The sequence below is a fragment of the Macaca thibetana genome, chromosome X (genome assembly GCF_024542745.1).
Source record: "Macaca thibetana thibetana isolate TM-01 chromosome X, ASM2454274v1, whole genome shotgun sequence".
Lineage (NCBI taxonomy): Eukaryota > Metazoa > Chordata > Mammalia > Primates > Cercopithecidae > Macaca > Macaca thibetana.
The window spans coordinates 52,094,801-52,114,881 of NC_065598.1; the positions used below are offsets into that span (position 1 = coordinate 52,094,801).

General features: G+C 41.2%; 2 protein-coding genes across 3 annotated transcripts in view; one reads left to right on the forward strand and one right to left on the reverse strand.

The window, feature by feature from the left end:
- The window catches only part of LOC126946501 (melanoma-associated antigen D4-like), a 526,225-nt gene that overhangs the window by 432,234 nt on the left and 73,910 nt on the right, over positions 1-20,081 (reverse strand).
- LOC126946590 (X antigen family member 1-like) lies at positions 8,973-15,460 on the forward strand. 2 transcript variants are annotated; one of them, XM_050777125.1, is made up of 4 exons: positions 8,973-9,083; positions 10,545-10,662; positions 12,624-12,750; positions 15,350-15,460. In XM_050777125.1, the coding sequence occupies exons 2-4, from the start codon at positions 10,567-10,569 to the stop codon at positions 15,370-15,372; spliced, it is 246 nt and encodes an 81-aa protein (XP_050633082.1). In that variant the 5' UTR covers positions 8,973-9,083; positions 10,545-10,566; the 3' UTR covers positions 15,373-15,460. The 2 variants fall into 2 exon arrangements, with proteins under 2 accessions (XP_050633082.1, XP_050633083.1); XM_050777126.1 differs by lacking the exon at positions 8,973-9,083 and adding an exon at positions 9,265-9,463.

The following is a 20,081-nucleotide window of genomic DNA, read 5'->3' on the forward strand; positions in this document are numbered from 1 at the left end:
TGTTGGAGGTCTCCGAGTCCCAGAAGCACTTGGAACCTCGACAGAAGATTCTGGACTCCCCAGACGGGACCAGGGGAGGGACAGCATGAGCGGTATGGAAGGGGCCTGGAGATGGGGAAGGCTGTGGGCTAGTGACCAGAGCCCTGAGGTCTGTAGAGTGCCTGGCATAGGCGTCCTGTGAGGAGTGCCCACCACTTTGTGGCAACTTCTCAACTCCATTGTGGAGATTCCAATGGGCAGGGTTCTGAGTTCCTAAAATCGTGATTTTTGGGGAGCAGTGAGCCTAGTAAATGAATATGTGACAAAATTCGTGGTCACTGCAGTTTTAATTCTCTAGCTGTAATTTCCTGCTTGTCTCCCTGATGGAGTGTCTAGTTGTGAAACCAACCTCATGGGAAATACCCTGTGTCTTTTGCCAGGAGCCTTAAGACATTGCTCAGCTAGCTTGACAACTTAAGTGGCTTTGCAAGCATTCAATTCAAAAGTTGCACACACTTACACTTGTCCCGGGACTTTCAGAGTATTTCTAAATTTTTAAAAATATGACCAAGTTAACATTTGACCACGAAAGTGGTCAAATCTAGTTGTCCTATCAAGCGCATTTTCCCAATCACAGTATTCTGCTTTCAGAGTGAAATATGTGTTGATGAGGAAGATCAACATGTAGGCCTATATCAAGAAGAAGTTCACAACCTCCTGAGCTCATTGTGCCTCTGCTTGTGAATGTCTTAACATTCGATGTTTTCTCTTAGTAGAAAGTTATTTTTCTGATAGTGTTGTTGGACTAGTATAGATACACTGATAATGGTCTCCCTTGCTGATAAAAAATGATCATGGCATCTCATGAAGGAAAGAGTAATCCAGAGGATTATATATGGGTTTCGTGTAGATAGATGATTGTGTGTTCCCAAATTTTGTCCAGAACTTCCTTCTCATGTTTATTCATAGCAGATTACACACATTCGTCCCAACCTAGATTAAAACCACTTCCAAAGTCCTTGAGGGTATCTGTCTTTGAGTAACCTTTCTTAGGAAAGAATAATGTTATAAAGAATAAGTATATGGGGTAGTGTCGGACAAATGTCTCTAGATGTACTAATGATAAGAAATATCTATGCATTTTGTATATTTATATTATTGACATGTACTAATAACAAAACATTTATCTGCACACTCATATACACACACACGCAGTCCCAGGAGCCCAGTAATGGAGAGCCCCAAGAGGAGGAACCAGCCGCTGAAAGTCAGTATCCTACACCTGTTCACGAGACAGATGAGGATGCAGCTGAGCTCCAAGGTGCTGGCAAAGGAAAGAAAGAATGTCTTTGGGGTGGGAGGAGGTCTATGTGTGCATCATGCCTTATGCTATGAGCAGTAACAGGATGAAAGAGAACGTTAGGAACAGATATCAAACATTTGCTCAAAGTTGGCTGGAAAGGGGAGAGTATAATTTGCAGCTTCATGCTACCCCTGCATATAATGAATCTTCTCTTTTTCTTTAAGCTGAATTTTGTATGCTTGAAAATACAGTCCTTGCTAAATCACTTGAAACCATTTAATTTGGTGTATAAAATGTACATTATTTCACTAGTTTAATTTGATCTTCTTAGAATGTTACTGTATGATCTTCTCAGCCATGGTTTCCACAGTGTTGTAAGCACCCTTTAATAGCATGTAGAGTGCCAAGTCATCCTACCTTATAACACCGTGAATAAGGCCCATTTGCAAAGGGATGTTATCCTCATTGTATGAATAAGAAAACTGAGGCTCTGAGATTGAGGCTTACAAAGAAAACTTTACTCATGGAGAAGGAATTCATATTTTCTTCAAAGATTTGTGTTCTTCCTACAATCCATCGTGTAATAGTAAAAAGTGAATGGTTTGCTTAAGATGCATAATACTCAATTGTGTCTATACTGTAAGGTACGTCAGTATTGGCTCAGGACAAAACAGTTCAGTAAAGCAGAAGAGTAACTCCAGAAAAGATCTCAATGAATGACAGCCACTGTTTCCTTTGATTGGTCTTTTTGTCAGTATGTTTGATAAAAGTTGGATAATTCAGGACACTGGCATACAAGGAGCTATATTAGTATGATTTTAAGGGGGTTTTAACAGTTGTTTAAATACTCTCATATTTAGAAAATCAAAGTAGAATAAGATTATACTGAAACAGAAAATGTATTCTCAACAGATAGCATTTTCAAGCTAAAAATTGACAGAATTTGGGCCATCGATAATTTTAGCAATTCACTGATGTTTCCTGATATAACTGTCAATCATGCCTACTATTTTCTTTGCACTCAGCTTTCCATACACTCACTGCAAGACAATGATTTTCCTGTTATTTTTGGTACACTATTCTAAATGGGATTCATTTACATAAAGTTACATAGAGGATTCTTGGAACTAAGCATAGCGTAATGTTAATTAACTATCCAAATAATTTCCAAGTTACCTCAACAAGGGATGGGTGTCACAACTGTAAGTTTTGTCATAGTCCCACCAATATATTGATCTAATTCTTCAGAAAATTACATTTCATTTATTATTAAAATGGTGCTCGTGTGGCTGACTTTAGATTTCATAGATAGTCGATAATCGCTGTTCATAATGCAGAATGGTAAAGTAGGGGAAATTTAGGTGTAGTGTGATTTATTCTGAGATTGTAATTTAAAATAAGACATTGGGCCAGGAGCGGTTGCTCACAACTGTAATCCCAACATTTCAGGAGGCTGAATTGGTAAAATCCCTTGGTCCCAGCAGTTCAAGACCAGACTGGATAACATTGAGAAATCCTGTCTCAAACAAAACAAACAAACAAAAATTATTCTTGGCAGCGTGGTGCACCCATAGGTTCAGCTACAAGAGGTTGTATTGTAGCTGAGACAAGAGGTTCTGTTGAGCCTGAGAGGCTCAACATAACGCTATCTCATATTGATGACAAAACTGATAGTGATAGCTTAAGAGTAATGTGAGCATATATTTAATTATACAAACGGGAACACTTTCAAGTGTAAAAAGAGGCATGATTCATGTTGACAGCATGGTAGGAGAAAAGTGGGTACAATCGGTTAACGTACCTTAAAAACCACAGTAGGATAAATGAGCCCCAAGAAATATTTTTGCCCTTCTGTACAATGGAGTAAAAACAAACGTAATGCTGGTCTTTCGATTCACTTTACTTATATAATTCCTAGGTGACATTAACCATTTTCTTCCAAGATAGCTTTCAGACTATTTCCAGGAGCCCTTTGGGCATCTAGACTATAGATTCAAGCCAGAACATTAAAAGAGCATTTGCAAAAAATTCTACATTTTTCGTAAATTTTTTTTGTTTGTTTCTTAGGTTTTATGTGTGGTAAAACTATGATATTTTGAGTAAAACTATGCACAGTGTTTACTTTCTACTTTAAACTACTTTTTAATAGGTTCACTTCATTTAATGTGTTCGGATCACAGAATGTCTTGCTTTCCTTGTAGCACTAGAAAGCAGAGTGTGTTTAAAAAATAACACCGCATGTTCTCACTCATAAGTGGGAGTTGAACAATAACAACACGTGGACATAGGGAGGGGATCATCACACACCGGGGCCTGTCGGGGGGTGGGGGACTAGGGGAGGGATAACATAAGGAGGAATACCTAATGTAGGTGATGGGTTGATGGGTGCAGCAAACCACCATGGCACGTGTATACATATGTAACAAAACTGCATGTTCTGCACATGCACCCTAGAACTTAAAGTATAGTAAAAAACATCTTTAATGCATATGCTTGGACATCTATCATCAAAGTCTCTACAGAGGTCTACCTGAATGTAAGCAAAAGGGTGACTCAAAGGCACCCCAAGTATTCCACACCTTGAAAGTCACTATCACAAAGCTGGAACACCATCTGTTCCTGAAGGATCAGGTCATGACCTGTGTCTTTGAGACACTGGGCAGTCAGGCAGGGCAGTTGAGATGAAGCCAGTGATTTCAAGTGTAAAGTGGAAAATGCCCAAAACCTCATCTTTAGGTAGCTATTTGGAGCCCTGTCCACTTAAATGGGTTGGCGAACATGGCCCACCAGACAGACACACACCTGAGCACTGGGGTTTTCTCCTCTGTTCTTAGCATCCCCTGAGTAAACCAGTAATTACCCTCCCTCATGCCTCAGCGTTCACATCCTTGAAAAAGGTGATGGTGAGAGTGACCTTTCCAGGAAAGCAGAGCACATGTCAACACCTGCTAAGCTCTGAATTGGTGATCATTCCACGAGCACTTGAGAAGAACGTGCATTCTGCTGTTGCTCTATGAATATCAATTAGGCCATGTGGTTTGACAGTGTTGTTCAAGCCTTCTGCATTTATGTATCCTGATTTTTTGTACACTTTTTCTACCAAATGCTCCGAGTGATGTTGAAGTCTTCTACTAAATGCACATGTGTTTATTTCTACTTTGCAATGTATCAGTTTTCCCTCAAGTATTTTGAAGGTGCCTACATATTCATGGCGTTTCTGTGTTCTGAATCAATGCACCTCTCTATGATTTTTATGTAATGTCCCTACTTTGTCAAATCTTATAATAATCTCCGCTTCAAAGTGTGCTTTGTGAGGTATTAATTTGACACTTCGAGTTTCTGTGATTCATATTTGTGGGAAATATCTTCTTCCATCCGTTATTTGTAACTTACTAATTTTTAGAGTGGGGCTTTTTTTTTTCAAGATACAGATTACTGATAAATATACTGTGAAAATCAAGATCCTATTGCAACTGTGCAACAACAGTAAAAATACCAAAAAATTAGATGCAGAGGTTAATATACAACTAAAATGTTACACAGAAATCCACAGAATACTTTATTACGTTCTTTAAAAGAACCTCAATCAAACTCTTTGATAGCCTTCATAGAAAGATATCTTGACATTTAAGTGGTATATCTATATGAAAAATATAATTTTATTCCCCTATTTTCTACAGTTGTCTTTTGGATAAAATTTCCTTTCACAAGAGTGTTCTTTTGCTAAAAATTCTTTGAAAAACAACTATATAGGATGATCTCACACAGCTCTCTTAGATTTGAAATTTGGGGATTCAAATGTCCCTCTGTAGGTTGAGGAGGAAAAGTAAATATAAATATATATATATATATATATATATACACACACACACACACACACACACACATATATATATATATAATGGGAGAGGAAATATTTGTCTCCTGCACTTTTCTATTCTTTTCCTTCCTAGACTAACCAGTTTGTGTTGGTCCTCAGTTGTGCTTTTAATCCAGGGAAGAGTTGCCCTTCTGGAGAGTACATGGATTTAGTGGAGACCAAGGCAGGTTTGAATCGCTCAGAAACAACAGCCAGAATAACTTTTGAAGGGCTGTAAATGAAGATGATTAAAATCCTCTGATTTTTGTTACTTTTCACTCAAGTTTCTAAAAGTGACTTCCCATCAAGAGCTGTTTGGCTAGCCACAGAAACGTTTGTCAAGCCCTATTTTTCTCTTTTTCCTTCTTTCCTTCTTTCTTTCTTTCCATCTTTCTTTTCTACGTACCTTCCTTCCTTCCTTCCTTCTTCCCTTCCTCCCTTGCTGCATTCCTCTCTCCCTCCCTCTCTCCATCCCTTACTTCTTTCCACCCTCCCTCCCTCTCTCCATTTGTCCTTATTTTCTCCCTTCTTTCCTCACTCCCTTCATGCCTCATTCCCTTCCTTCTTTCCTTCTTTTTATAATAAGAAATGAACTGATATTTTTGAAGTAGAAAGATCAGAAGAGTTCATGATTCTTTGCGAGTTTTTTTTAACTTTTAGTTTAGGCTCGGGAGTGCATGTGCAGTTTTGTAATATAGGTAACCTCATGTCATGAGGTTTGTTGTACAGATTATTTCATCACCCAGGTATTAAGGCCAGTGCCCATTCGTTATTTTGTTCATCCTCTCCCTCCTCCTAGCCTCTACCCTCTGATAGGTCCCAGCATGTTGGCCCTCCCTGGGTGTTCACGTGTTCTCAGCAATTAGCTCCCATTTATAAATGACTTCATGTGGTATTGGGTTTTCTGTTCCTACATTAGTTTGCTAAGGATAATGGTCTCCAGCTCCATCCGTGTTCCTGGAAAGGACATGATCTCACTACTTTTTATGGCTGCATAGTACTCCATTGTGTATATATACCACATTTTTAAAAGTGCAGTCTATAATTGATGGGCATTTAGGTTGATTCCATGTCTTTGCTATCGTAAGTAGTGCTGTAATGACCATAGATGTGCATGCGTCTTTATAATAGAAGGAATTATGTACCTTTGGGTACCGTCCCAGCAATGGGACTGCAGGGCCAAATGGTATTTCTGTTCTTAAGTCCGTGAGGAATTGCCACACTGCTTTCCACAATGGTTAAACTAATTTATACTCCAACCAACAGAGTGTAAGCGTTGCCTTTTCTACACAAAGTCACCAGCATCTGTTATTTTTGTTCTTGCTTTTTATCAAGTCTTATAGACTCTGACTCTGTGTTTTCAGACAGGATCTCTTTCTGTCTGTGAACGTGAATTCCACTGGTGTCTGAGACTTCCCAGGATTCCAGCTCTCTCAAATGCCTGTGTTTGAACTTTATGAATTTGTTACATTTTCAGTGGTTTTCTTCTTACCCCCTGTTATGGCTGTCACTTCTTCCACACATGCTCTGCCAGAGGTGGTGTAGTTTTTGTGTGTCATCCCTCCTCAGAGGGACTAGTCACTCTTTTGTATCGGTTCCCATGGCTGCCTTATTACCTCCGGTCTCTCATGATCTAAAAACAAAGCAAAAGAAAAGATAATGTTATAGATTATGAGGCTTTTTCTCATTTTCAGGGCTAAAGTGACTTTCTCTTGAGGCTTTCTAAATCTTACCTGGTGGTGGAATTCTCCTTTGTTAATATTTTGAGTACTGGTACAAAAATACAGCATTTAAATATGTGAAGTAAAACATAATCCAGGGGCTAGCTGACTATGGTTTGAGATCTAAATACAGCCCATGACTTGTTTTGCATAGCCATTGAGATAAGATTTTTTTTTTCCATTTAAAAGTATTATTTCTAAAAAAACAGAACAATATGCCACAGAAACTACATGACCCACAAAGACTGAAATAATTACGATCAGATCTATTAAAGCAAAATTTGGTGACGTATTTAATCAAATACCTGTTATTCTGCTTCGCATTATCACATACATCTTTTCATCCATTAATTAATTTATTTATCCACAGATTGAAAATATGGATGTAACTCTATCCCCTCAAGAAAGCATCCAGCTTTGTGATACCATGGTTTCAGTCTGGGAAGCTTGTCCCAGGGATCAGGTCAATATACGAACATATATTTGAGGTAGGAGACTGGCAGGACTTGTTTTCTGGTCAGAACTGAGCCGAGAGCCTACAATCAGAATCTATGGCTATTTCTGAAACATACACTGTCTGAATGACCTACAGATATATTCAGGGAAATCAGTTACCAGTCCAGAGATTTAAATGTGAAGTATCACAACCGAAAAAGAAAAAAGTAAACAGGTGTGAATGTATTTAGTCTTCAGAAGAATTTGTTCTATTACATTTATTGGAAGCATTTATAAAACTGGCCAAGGTGGGAGGATCGTTTGAGCCCAGGAAATTGAGACCAGCATGGGCAACACAGTGAGACCACTATCTAAAGAATAAAGAAACCAATTACCCAGGTGTGGTGTCTGCACCTGTAGTAGCAGGGACTGGGGAGGCTACATCGGGAGGATTGTTTGAGCCCAGAAGATGGAGGCTTCAGTGAGGTGTGGTCATGCCACTGCCCTCCAGCCTGAGCAAGAGAACCACACACTGTCTTTTAAAAATAAAAATAAAAAAGGATTTATAAATAAAGATATGAAAATAATTCATTTCTTCCAGAAAAGGTCTTTCTGAGACACATCCTCCAGTAAGGGACTATCTGTTCCCAACGTTTTCTGAATGCATGAGATTGGACAAAGAGAAACGAAAGCTCTCAAGTCCCTTTTTTCTACTACAAACGCGCTGGGGATGTGGGTTGGCGGACAGCGGAAAACCCTACCCTGTCCTGCAAAGTCCCTGGCTCAATGTTCATGTCCCTTCCTGTGAAAGTTCCTTGCTGCCCGTGCGCCTTGTTCTCTGCCTTCTGTCCCTGCACAGCTGTGAAAGGAGAGGTGGTGACTTCCTTTATTCGTGCTGACTTCAATTTAGCCAGTAGGTCTGCAGATCAGTCCTCTCAGAAGTTGAAGTGTGAGTGAGTGTGAGGGGGAGCGGGCGGGCTTCCTGTGCGTTGTGCCACTTGGTCCATGGCCTCTGAGGTCGTCATCTTTCTACTAAACCTCAGCGATGGCCATGCTGTTGTGGGGTCCCGGGCCTGGGAAGAAGGAGGGCCATAGAGGACAGCAGAGGAGGGTCCGGTGAACATGGAGTGAGTTTTTTGTTTGTTTGTTTTGTCTGTCTGTTTGTTTGTTTGTTTTCACGGAGTCTTGCTCTGTCACCAGGCTGGAGGGCAGTGGCGCAATCTTGGTTCACTGCGACCTCCGCCTCCCGGGTTCAAGCGATTCTCCTGCCTCAGCCTTCTGAGTAGCGGGGAGTACAGGCCCACGTAACCACACCCAGCTAATTTTTGTATTTTCAGTAGAGACGGGGTTTCACCATGTTGACCAGGATGGTCTCGATATCTTGGCCTCATGATCCACCCGCCTTGGCCCCCCAAAGTGCTGGGATTACAGGGGTGAGCCACTGTGCCCGGCCATGGGGTGAGTTTAGAAAGCTGACATTATTTGAGGTATTTGAATCCTGGGTGGGGGGCAACTCACACACAGAGAGGAGTGATTCCAAAGTCATTAATGGGTACCTAAAGGGGAGCACAGGACAGGACCAGGCGGGATAAGGAGGGGCACCACAACCCTTAAGGCAAGAGGGGACCTCACTGCGCATGCTCCTTTAGTGCCCGCCTCCATGCGCATGTTCACTGGGCGTCTTCCCATCGGCCCGTTAGCCAGTCTGGGGAACTCCGCGGAGCTGTGAGCCAGCAGCTGGGGTCCGTGAGGTCTGGATTCTTTCTCTCCTACTGAGACACAGCGGGTAGGTTCACAGGCCGATCCAACTGGGAGTGAAGTGTGAGTGAGAGTGAGGAGGAACCAGCGGGCTTCCGGAGGGTCGCATGTTTGGTGACTCAGGGTGAGAAGGGCCTCGAAGTTGTCGTCCCTTTCATGCGACGCTGCACCCATTGTCTTGTCATGGCCATAACTAGGGAGGAAGGCAGGCTGAGGAGTGGAGGGGCTCAGGTGAAGCTGGGGCGATGCTGGGGTGCTGCTGGTGGAGGTATCCGAGTCCCAGATGAACCTGTAACCCCGACATTAGATTCCAGACTCCCCAGACGGGACCAGGGGAGGGATGGCATGAGCGGTATGGAAGGGTCCTGGAGACCGGGAACGCTGCGGGCTAGTGACTGCAGCCCCGAGGTCTGTAGACTGCCTGGCACAGGTGTCCTTTGAGGAGTGACCACTACTTTGTAGCAAATTCTCAACTCCACTGTGGAGATTCCAATGGGTGGGGCTCTGAGTTCCTAAAAAAGTGATTTGCGTCGGGGTGGGGACGAGGGGCCTAGCAAATCATTATGTGACAAAATTCGCCATCACTTCAATTTTAATTCTCTAGCTGTAATTTCCTACTTGTCTCCCTGATGGAGTGTCCAGTTGCGAAACCAGCCCCATGGGAAAGACCCTGTTTTTTCTGCCGGGAGCCTTAAGACATTACTCCGCTAGCTAGACCTACTTACGTGGCTTTGCAAGCATTCGTTTCAAAAGTTGCACACACTCATACTTGCCCCGGGATTTTCAGGGTATTTCTAAAAAAAAAAAAAGACCAAGTTAACATTTGACCATGAAAGTGGTGGAATCTAGTTGTCCTGTGAAGTGCATTTTGCCAATCACAGTATTCTGCTTGGAGAGTGAAATACGTGTTGATGAGGAAGATAAACATATAGGCCTATACCAAGAAGAAGTTCATAACCTCCTGAGTTCATTGTGCCTCTGCTTATGAATGTCTTAACATTCGATGTTTTCTCTTAGCAGAAAGTTATTTTTCTGATAGTGTTGTTGGACTATCAGAATGGGAGTCCGTGGTTTATGGCCTCCCATTCATAATTGTCTCCCATGTTGACAAAAAATGATCATGGCATCCCATGAAGGAAAGATTAGTCCAGAGGATGATATTTGGGTTTTGTGTGGATGGATGATCGTGTGTGCCCAGATTTTGTCCACAACTTCCTCCTCATGCTTATTCAGAACAGATTACACTCATTCATCCCAACATAGACTAAAATGGCTTCCAAAGTCCTTGAGGATATCTATCTTTGAGTAACCTCTCTGAGGAAAGAATAATGTTATGAAGAATAGGTATACGGGGTAGTGTTGGAGAAATGCCTCTAGACGTACTTATGATAAGAAGTATCTATGTATTCTGTATAATTATACTATTGGCATGTATTAATACCAAAATTTTTTTATCTGCACATACACACACAGATACACACACAGACAGAGCCAGTCCCAGGAGCGCAGTAATGGAGAGCCCCAAGAAGAGGAACCAGCAGCTGAAAGTCGGGATCCTACACCTGTTCAGGAGACAGAAGAAGATCAGGATAGAGCTGAGATCCAAGGTGCTGGGAAGGGAAAGAAAGCATGTCTATGGGGCGGGAAAAGGTCTATGTGTGCGTCGTGGTCTATGCCATGAGCAGTAACAGGAGGAAGGAGAACAATAGGAAAAGATACCAAACATTTGCCCAATGTTGGCAGGAAAGGGGAGAGTATAGTTTGCATCTTCATGCTGTCCCTGGATATAAGGAATCTTATTTTATTCTTCGAGATGGATTTGTGTGCTTGAAAATACAGTCCTTACTAAGTCACTTGAAACCATTTAATTTGGTGTATAAAAATGTACATTATTTCACTAGTTTAATTTGATCTTCTTAGAATGTTGGTGTATGATCTTCTCAGCCATGGTCTCCACAGTATTGTAAGCACCCGTTAAATGTGTGTAGAGTGTGAAGTAACCCGAACTTATAAGACATGGAAAAGGCCCCTTTGCAAAGGGATGTTAGCCCCATTGTATAAATAAGAAAACCGAGGCTCAGAGATTGAGGCTTGCAAAGAACACTTGACTCATGGAGAAGGAATTCATATTTTGTTCAAAGATTTGTGTTCCTCCTACAATCCATGTTGTAATAATAAAAAGTGAGCAGTTTGCCTAAGATGTATAGCACTCGATTGTGTCTATGCTGTAAGGTACTTCAGTATTGGCTCAGGACAAAACAGTTCAGTGAAGCAGGACATTAACTCCAGAAAAGAGCTCAATGAATGATAGCCACTGTTTCCTTTGATTGGTGCTTTTGACTGTATATTGGACAAAAGTTGGAAAATTCCGGACACTGGTATACAGGGAGCTATATTAGTGTGATTTCAAGGGGGTTTTAACAGTTGTTTAAATACATTCATAATTACAAAAGTCAAAGTAGGTTAAGATTATCCTGAAACAGAAAACGTATCTCCAACAGGTAGCATTTTCAAGCTAAACATTGACTGAATTTGGGCCTACTTTCTGTAGTCTCACTGCAAGACAATGATTTTTTCTGTTACTTTTGGTATATTATTCTAAATGGGATTCATTTATGTAAAGTTACATATAAGGTTCTTGATCCTAAGCATACCACAACGTTGATTAACTACCCAAACAATTTCCAAGTTACCTCAACAAGGGATGGGTGTCACAACTGTAGAATTTGTCAGAGGCCCACCAAAACATTGATCTAATTCTTCGGAAAATTACGTTTCACTTATGATTAAAGTGGCATTCGTGCAGCTGACTTCAGATTTCATAGATAGTTGACACTTGCTGTTCATAATACACAATGGTAAAGTGCGGGAAATTTACGTGTAGTGTGAGTTATTCTTAGATTGTAATTCAAAATAAGACATTGGGCCAGGAGCTCACGACTGTAATCCCAAAATTTTGGGAGGCTGAGTTGGGCAAATCCCTTGATCCCAGGAGTTGAAGACCAGCCTGGACAACACTGAGAAGTCCTGTCTCAAACAAAACAAACAAACAGAAATTAGCCTTGGCGGTGGGGTGCACCCATATGCTCAGCCACTGCGGAGGCTGAGACAGGAGGTTCTGTTGAGCCTGAGAGGTTGGGCTCACACTGGGCCTTGATTGTGCCACAGCACTCCAGCCTGGACGAAAGAGTGAGACCCTGACTCAGAAAACAATAAAATATCATAAAACAGGGAAACAAAGGTGTATCATCTTTGCACGACATTCATTACCACACTAACTGACAGAGATTTTTTCTTTTTCTTTTCTTTCTTTCTTCCTTTTTCTTTTTAATGTGGCAGAGCGTCATCTGTCACCCAGTCTGGATTGCTGTGGCATGGTCTTGACTCACTGCCACCTCCAGCTCTTGGGTTCAAGCGACATCGGCCTCCCAAAGTGCTGAGATTACAGGCATGAGCCACTACGCCCGGCTCAGGCTTTATTTCATAACGCTAAGGAAAAGAATATCATCATTTCCTTATTTATATTTCATGTCAGAATGCTTAAATCGATATCCTTTGTATTTTGAAGTGCGTGACATGGAAGGTGATCTGCAAGAGCTGCGTCAGTCAAAGACCGGGGTTAAATCTGGATTTGGGTGCTGGAATCAAGGTGAAGATTATACCCAAAGGAGAACACTGTAAAATGCCAGAAGCAGGTATGTTATCCAACAAGATGCAAATTATGTGCTTACTCATTTATAGAATATTATACTTGTGATATTAGAGGGATAACATTACTGCTGTCTTCAAAACACAGTGCAAATTCAAACTTTCTTTGAAACGCCGTTCAGACCCAAATGCCAGATTGCAAGACTTAAACACTATGAGATACAGAAACAAATTGGGTGAAAGCCATATTGAATCATCAAACATGGCAGCATTTTCTTAGGGTGGTGTGTAACACACAGCTAACATTTTCAGATTCTTTTCTAATTTCTGCTTTTAGCAAATACATAATGCATTTGTAATAAGAGTTTGTGTGAAGTATGCTGAGCCCTGAAGCAGATTCTAGTACCAGCTCTACCATAATTTGTGAGACTCTGGATGAATCGTATAAATTCCACACGCATCCTTGCTCTCATTGAAAAGAATGGATGCACATCAGATAGATTAAAATCCATTTCATTGCTGATTTCCACATGCTCTGGTCCTGTTGGATAGAAGACCAAGATATTCTGATTTTCATGATTTGTTTTTCATAACAGTCAGCTTCCGTCCAATTATAATGTCTGAGTTGAGATTCATGGTTCCTAAGAAAATGAGTGGGCACTCTGCTTGATGTTTGTTTTCCTGTATGGAGTCCTGTATGAGTGTTCTTGGATTTTGTCAAATTCTGAATTCTCTGGCTCTTAAAGAATAACTATGTTTTAAAGTCTTCCCTCAGTGAAGCCTTGAATGACTGAATGATAAAATGGCAAGAGATCATCAGGTTTCTGTGGCCAGTGAAGTAGGGAGGATGCATGTAGGTCAGTGATGCTCAAGGTGGGTGTAAGATGCTTCTGCTAAGCATGCCCCCTGCCCTCCTGTCAGTCTTCACGAGCTACTCCGTGTAATTAGGTTGAAGACTCATATAGTAGAGTCACCTCTAACCATAGCATAGGTTACATATTACAGGTTTCTGCCTTGAGACATTAGGCGATAGGGTTTGAAGTTCAACAACAGCAGGGTGCTGAATCCTGAGTAGTTGACGTAATTGTGTTTTACACGTAGTTTCCAAATTGGTGACTGTTAATTACAATACCTCTTGAAGCTAAAGGAAGCACCCTATGTTGAAGGGAGAAATTACCTACATGTTTTTACTCTACTCTGCTGAACCATTCCATTACACTATTTACATTAAAAGATAGTTCTCAGACTTTTTCCAGGAGCCCATTGAACAAGCCTCAGTTGTATTCTTAGGGAGATCATAGCTTTAAATGCACATCTTATTAAAATAAACAGCGCATTCCATGATAAAGGAAAAGAATACTATGAAATAACGATGAAAGAGCCACAGAATAAACTTAAAGGAAAAAGAAAGAGGTAATGCATAAAAGACAGGTACGAATCATTAGTAAAAGGAAAAGCAGTTGAAATGTCATAAATTTAAAAGATTGTTGTTTTGAAATTTAGCTATAAATAGAGTATTCGGTCGTTTACACAATCTTGAAGAAAATGGAAAAAGCACGACATGGAATATGAACAAGACAGAGTGATTTAATATAGGGCATTATTGAAAGTGACTACAATCTTGAACACTAATATTTTCAGAGCATGGATGAAATGGTTGATAAGCTAGGAAGGCATACATTATTTATTTCTCTAATACCTGATTATCTAAGCATCCCAAAGCCTGTGGAAGAAACTGTGAAATATTCCAGTTGTCCCTCAAAAAAACATTTAGTTTTAGAAATAAATTTTGGGTTTTTCAGCTGTCCTACTCTTGTTTTCCATTTCCGTATCCCTCCATTTTTTCATGTGTGACACGGTTCATAACGCTATCGCATGTTGATGACAAAACTGATAGTAATAGCTTAAGAGTAATGCGACCACATACTTAATTGTACAAATGGGAATACTTTCAAGTGTAAAAAGAGGCATGATTCATGTTGACATCACGGTAGGAGAACACTGGGTACAAACGGTTACTGTACCTTACAAACCACAGAAGGGTGAACGAGCCCAAATAAATGTGTTTGCCCTTCTGCACAATAGAGTAAAAACAAATGCAATGCTGGCCTTTCTATTCACTTCACTTATGCAGTTCCTAAGGTGACATTAACCGTTATCTTTCAAGGTACTACTCAGACCGTTTCCAGGAGCCCATTTGGCATCCAGACCACAGATTCAAGTCAGAATAGTAAAAGAGTGTTTGCCAAAAATTATACATTTTTCATAAATTCCTTTTTTGTTTCTTAGGATTTTTGTGTGGCGCTGGTATTTTGAGTAAAACTATGCACAATGTTTGCTTTCTACTTTAAACCTCTCTTTAGTGAGTTCACTTCATTTAATGTGTTTGGACCTCGGACTGTCTTGCTTTCCTTGTAGCACTAGAAAGCAGGGTGTGTTTGAAAAATATCTTTAATGCATCTGCTTGGACGACTATTGTCAAAGTCTCTACAGAGGTCTACCTGAATGTAAGCAAAAGGGTGACTCTTAGGCTTCTGTTTTTGTCCATTGTAGAAAACTAAAACTCTGGTGTCTTTTCCATATCCTTAATGTCATCTAAACACAGTTCTGCTAGTAATGTTCCCACCTGTTATGTTTCTGTTACAGGTGAAGGGCAACCACAAGTTTAAATGAAGAAAAGCTGAAACAACGCAAACCGGTCTTATATTAGATATTTGACTTAAACTATCTCAATAAAGTTTTGCAGCTTTCACCAAAGAAGGCCTGCTCATCTTTTGTTCACTTCCTTCCCAGGTATTTGATAATATTGAAAATCGTGGCTGGGTGCGGTTTCCCACGCCTGTAATCCCAGCACTTTGGGATGCTGAGGCAGGAGGATTGCTTGAGCTCAGCAGTTTGAGACCACATGGGGCAACAGAACAAGACTCTCTACAAAAATAAAAGAGTGAATGCATAATGTATGCATGTCTCTATGTAGCTCTCTTCCCAGCTACTCTAGAGCCAAAGGGTGGAGGATGCCTTGAGCCCAGGAGGTCCAGGAAGAGGTTATTATTATTATTATTTTTTTGAGATAGAGACTCTATTTTAAAAAAGTTAAGTATCATTTTTGAAATTTTGTATTCTGATTGAGCTGGTGTGCACAGGGATGATATTATGAAATACATATTTGGTCCTAGACCCTGCTTCCTGGCACACAACTCCTACAATTTTTAGAATCTCCACAAAGTGGTTTCTTTTTGTATGCTAGTGCGTTGCTGGCAGCACCTAGGTAGCTCTAGGCTGGGGAATAAGAGTGTTGGGACTTTCAGCCCTCTGCTCAACCTTCAGGAAGGGAGAGGGACAGAAGGTTAAGTTGATCCCCAAAGGCGGGACAACAGTTTAATCAGTCACACTTACATAATGAAAATCTTCATCAAAATCAAAAGGACAGGATTCAGAGAGCTTCTGGCTAGCTTAACATATGGAGGGCATGCCCCTAGTGGGCACAGAAGCCCCCTGCCCCTTCGGCCATACCCCGTGTTGTGTCTCCTCATCTCCTTCCTTTCCTAGGGTATCCTGCTTGCCACAGAACATGTGAGAAGTCCCTGGGCTATAGAGCTAGATGAGAGAATTAGGGCCTAGGTAGAAGAAAGGGTCAAGCAACCAGGGCAACCTGCTGAAGCAAGATGGCTTGGGTCCTACCTACACTGTCTCTTTACAGGCTATGGCATGAAGTAGCCATGGGTTTCCATCCTGCCTCTCACACAGTGCCCTTGATATGGTGGGCAAGATACTTACACCCTTTGGGACTGTTTTTCCATTTCTAAAGTAGAAATTACAATATGTAAACTAAAAATACTTGCTATGAAGAATAAAGGAAATAACATCAAGCAGGTTTTACATGCAGATAAATTTGGCTTCCTAGTTAGATTTCCTTTTTTCCTTTAGATTTCAAACTTTGTCATTTCATTTTTCCTTACAGCTGCATTTCTAGTGTGTGATAACCTGCTTTTGAATTTTAAGTAAGAATGTCAACTTTTAAAATACATTTGAATTCAGAAAATAAATATCTGATTTAAATATGTTAGTTTCATAGCAGTGTAGCTGGTGTCACCCACGGCATAGATTCTGAAGTTAATTTGTAAATAACTGAGGTGTGACAAGGCCAAACGTAAGTTAATAGTATGTGCTGAAAACTTATTTGCTGTGTGTGATGCCATGAAGAATAAATCAATATTCTGTCTATGCTACACCACGCAACTCAATACATTAGTGTGTCAATTGCTCAAGCAGTCCCTAAGCAGCACTGTGGTATCTAACAGGGACATGAGGATCACCACTAAAATCATTAGTTTGCCTTTTCACATATTCTTAAATTTGGCCAATATGGAGACAATGAGCCCAAATAGATCCAAGTGGTTGATTGCTCGTAGACAAAGCAAAAGCAAGATCAGCATTGTATAAGCACCATATCCCTATTCCCATAGTGTGACAGTGAATGGGAGGTACTCAGTGATGGATGGCACAGATGGTTGGTCTTTGGCCGGTGGGGAGTCCACCCCATGCCCTAAGGCAGTGAGCAATTTTACACTCCACAACTGTACCCTATGATGAAGAAAGGCCTGTGCTTACCTCCAACTAGGGAGATGGATGAAGAATGGCCTGGTGTCAGCCTCAAGGCAGATAGGGAGCTGGTGCGAAAATACCTATGGCAGTTCCCACCATGCTGCCTATCTTTCCTTGTTCCAAGGACATTCAGGATATTCTGCCCAGACTCAGGTTAGCCTGTAGTCTAGCTTTGCCTACTTCCCCTATGTGGTACCTGCAGGAGCTCCAGAGCACCATGCAGAGCCTTTACCGTAGAGTGTCCAGTACGAAACCAAAGACCATATGTAAGGTGTCTAGAAACATATCTCCAATAAAGACTCCCAAACAAGGGAGATGTTTTTCTGTTAGGATCATTACAAAAAGTTAATTCATCAATTCAGTAGACATGCACGAGTGGCCTGCCATGTTACAAGAAATACTTGGGATGCTGGAAATTGGAAGAACAACCAACAACACCTGGTACTTGCTGTGGGGGCTGTCACACTATGGTGGGGCAGAGAGGCCACTAAACAGAAGAGCAGCTGAAGTGCAAAGGGATAAACACAGGGAAGGGACCCAGGGGAATAAAAATCAATCAATGTAGTGGCCAAGGGGCAGGAGGAAAATAACACTGTTTCACGAAAACACACTCTTTCTCCATTACATACCACCTATGCTGAAACAATATATCATGTCTGTGAGTCTATCGGTGAACTCCATTCTGATGTGTTGATTTTTCCAAATTACCACATTCTCTTGATTACTATAGAATTAACATCACTCTTAATATTACGTAGTGTGAGTTCCCTAAAGTTATAATTCAGCATTGTTTCAGCTGTTCTGGTTCATTTTCCTTTCCAGGTAGTTTTGGAAAATGACTCCAATGAAGTGGGTTGTATACGTTGAGACAGTTTTGCTTTGAAGGGCAGCAGATATATGTATTTGTAGCTATAGAAGGACATGGGGGAAGAAAGTGAGTTTCCCCCTTAGCTTTGGGAGTGATCCAATACAGAGGGAACCACTGATGGTTCAGGAGAGAGGAATGATCATTGCAGCAGCAAAGCGCTTGGGAAAGTGGGAGTTATGGGATCCTGGGCTGAGGTGAGGGGCTTGCTTCCATTAGGAGCATTGTATGCACAAGGGAGGCAGAGAATGCCAGGCCCGACAGGGGTAGACTGGATTTTGAATGCTCTGAGAATTCCCAGCAGATAGTGTCTGTCTTCTGAATGAATCATTAGGGTAGGTCATTCAAATGGAGGAGGGTTCCTGGGAATTCGTGAGAGTATTGTAGTAGTGGAAGTAGGATGAGTGTGAAAGGGAGAAGCAATTCTGTCGTGGTCATGGACTTAAGGTAAAATAATTCCCAAAGTTTGAAGTTTTCTCATCACTGCTCAGTTGCTCAGATACAGGCATCATTACATGCTCATTATATTAGTAGGAGGAGCAGGAGTTCTAAGTCATAAAATAGATAGGATAATGCTCACCTCCTGAGGGGCACTAAAAGTATTTCCATTGGTTTGTTAAGGCTGCCATCAAAAACTACCATCGACTGGGTGACTTAAACAACAAAAATGTATTTTCTCACAATTCTGGAGGCTACACGTCTGAGATCAAGGTGTCAGCAGAGTTGGTTTCTTCTAAGGCCTCCCTCCTTGCCTTGTAGGCAGCTCTTTTCTCCCTGTGTCTTCCTTTGCCCTCCCTCTGAACATGTCTGTGTCCTCATTTCCTCTTCTTATAAGGGCACCAGGCACATTGCCTTAGACCCCACTCTAATGACCACATTTCACTTAATTACCTGTTTAAAGACCCCATCTATCTCTCATACAGTTACAGTCTGAGGTTCTAGGGGTTAAGACTTCACCATATGAATTTTGTGCAGACACAACTCAGCCCATAACAGTGTGACTGTTGGTTTTATATTAAAACTGTTTGTTTTTGACACCAAGTCTCACAGGGTGACCCTGGCTGGAGTGCACTGACTTTGCCATGGCTCACTACTGTCTGGAACTCTTTGCTCAATGGATCCTGCCATGTCATCTTCCTAGTAGCTGGCAGTACAGGTGTGTGACACCACAGTGGACTAAATTTTGTTAACCTTATTGTAGACAAGAGTGGAGGGTTGCGCCATGTTCCCCAGGCTGATCTGGAACTCCTGCGCTCATGCCATCCTCCCGCCTCAGCCTCCCTCCCAAAGTGCTGGGGTTACAAACGTGAGTCACTGAATCTAGCCTTCTTTTACTACTATTTTTACTACTCTTATCACTATCATTTATTTCATTCTTGCAAGTACCCCGCAAGGTAGGATGTAGTCACTGAAGTCCAGAAAGCTCATCTCTTGCTGAACCTTACCAGGAATGGAAGTACTAATCAAACAGACAAAACTCATGTGTTTTTGAGTGGAGTGTAACTGAGAAAGTCAGATTTGTTACATTTCTTATCATGAATTCATGTGTTATTAAAGTATATGTGTACAGAAAATAGTAGTGAAGAATCATCAGGTCTCATAAAACCTACAGACATAATGGAAATCATACTGGATTTGGAGTCCACTGAAATATACCTGGTGGTCAGGCAACTGGAGGAAACCTCTGCCAAATGTCTCTGCCTCCTGAAATTCTGAGGCAGGTGATTAGTAGTGGAATCCCGTAGCCATAAAAAACACTCGCACACTCATCATTCACACCTGCCTGAACACTTGCACATTCACCATTCACACCTGCCAAAACATTCCGCATTCATCATTTACACCTGCCCAAACATTCCCACATTCACTCTTCACGCCTGCCCAAACATTTCACATTCATGATTCACA

Coding starts and splice junctions, on each gene's coding strand:
- LOC126946590 (XM_050777125.1), top strand. CDS start 10,567: ATGGAGAGCCCCAAGAAGAGGAACCAGCAGCTGAAAGTCGGGATCCTA. Junction 10,663..12,623: donor GGATAGAGCTGAGATCCAAG/GTGCTGGGAAGG, acceptor TGTATTTTGAAG/TGCGTGACATGGAAGGTGAT. Junction 12,751..15,349: donor CTGTAAAATGCCAGAAGCAG/GTATGTTATCCA, acceptor TTTCTGTTACAG/GTGAAGGGCAACCACAAGTT.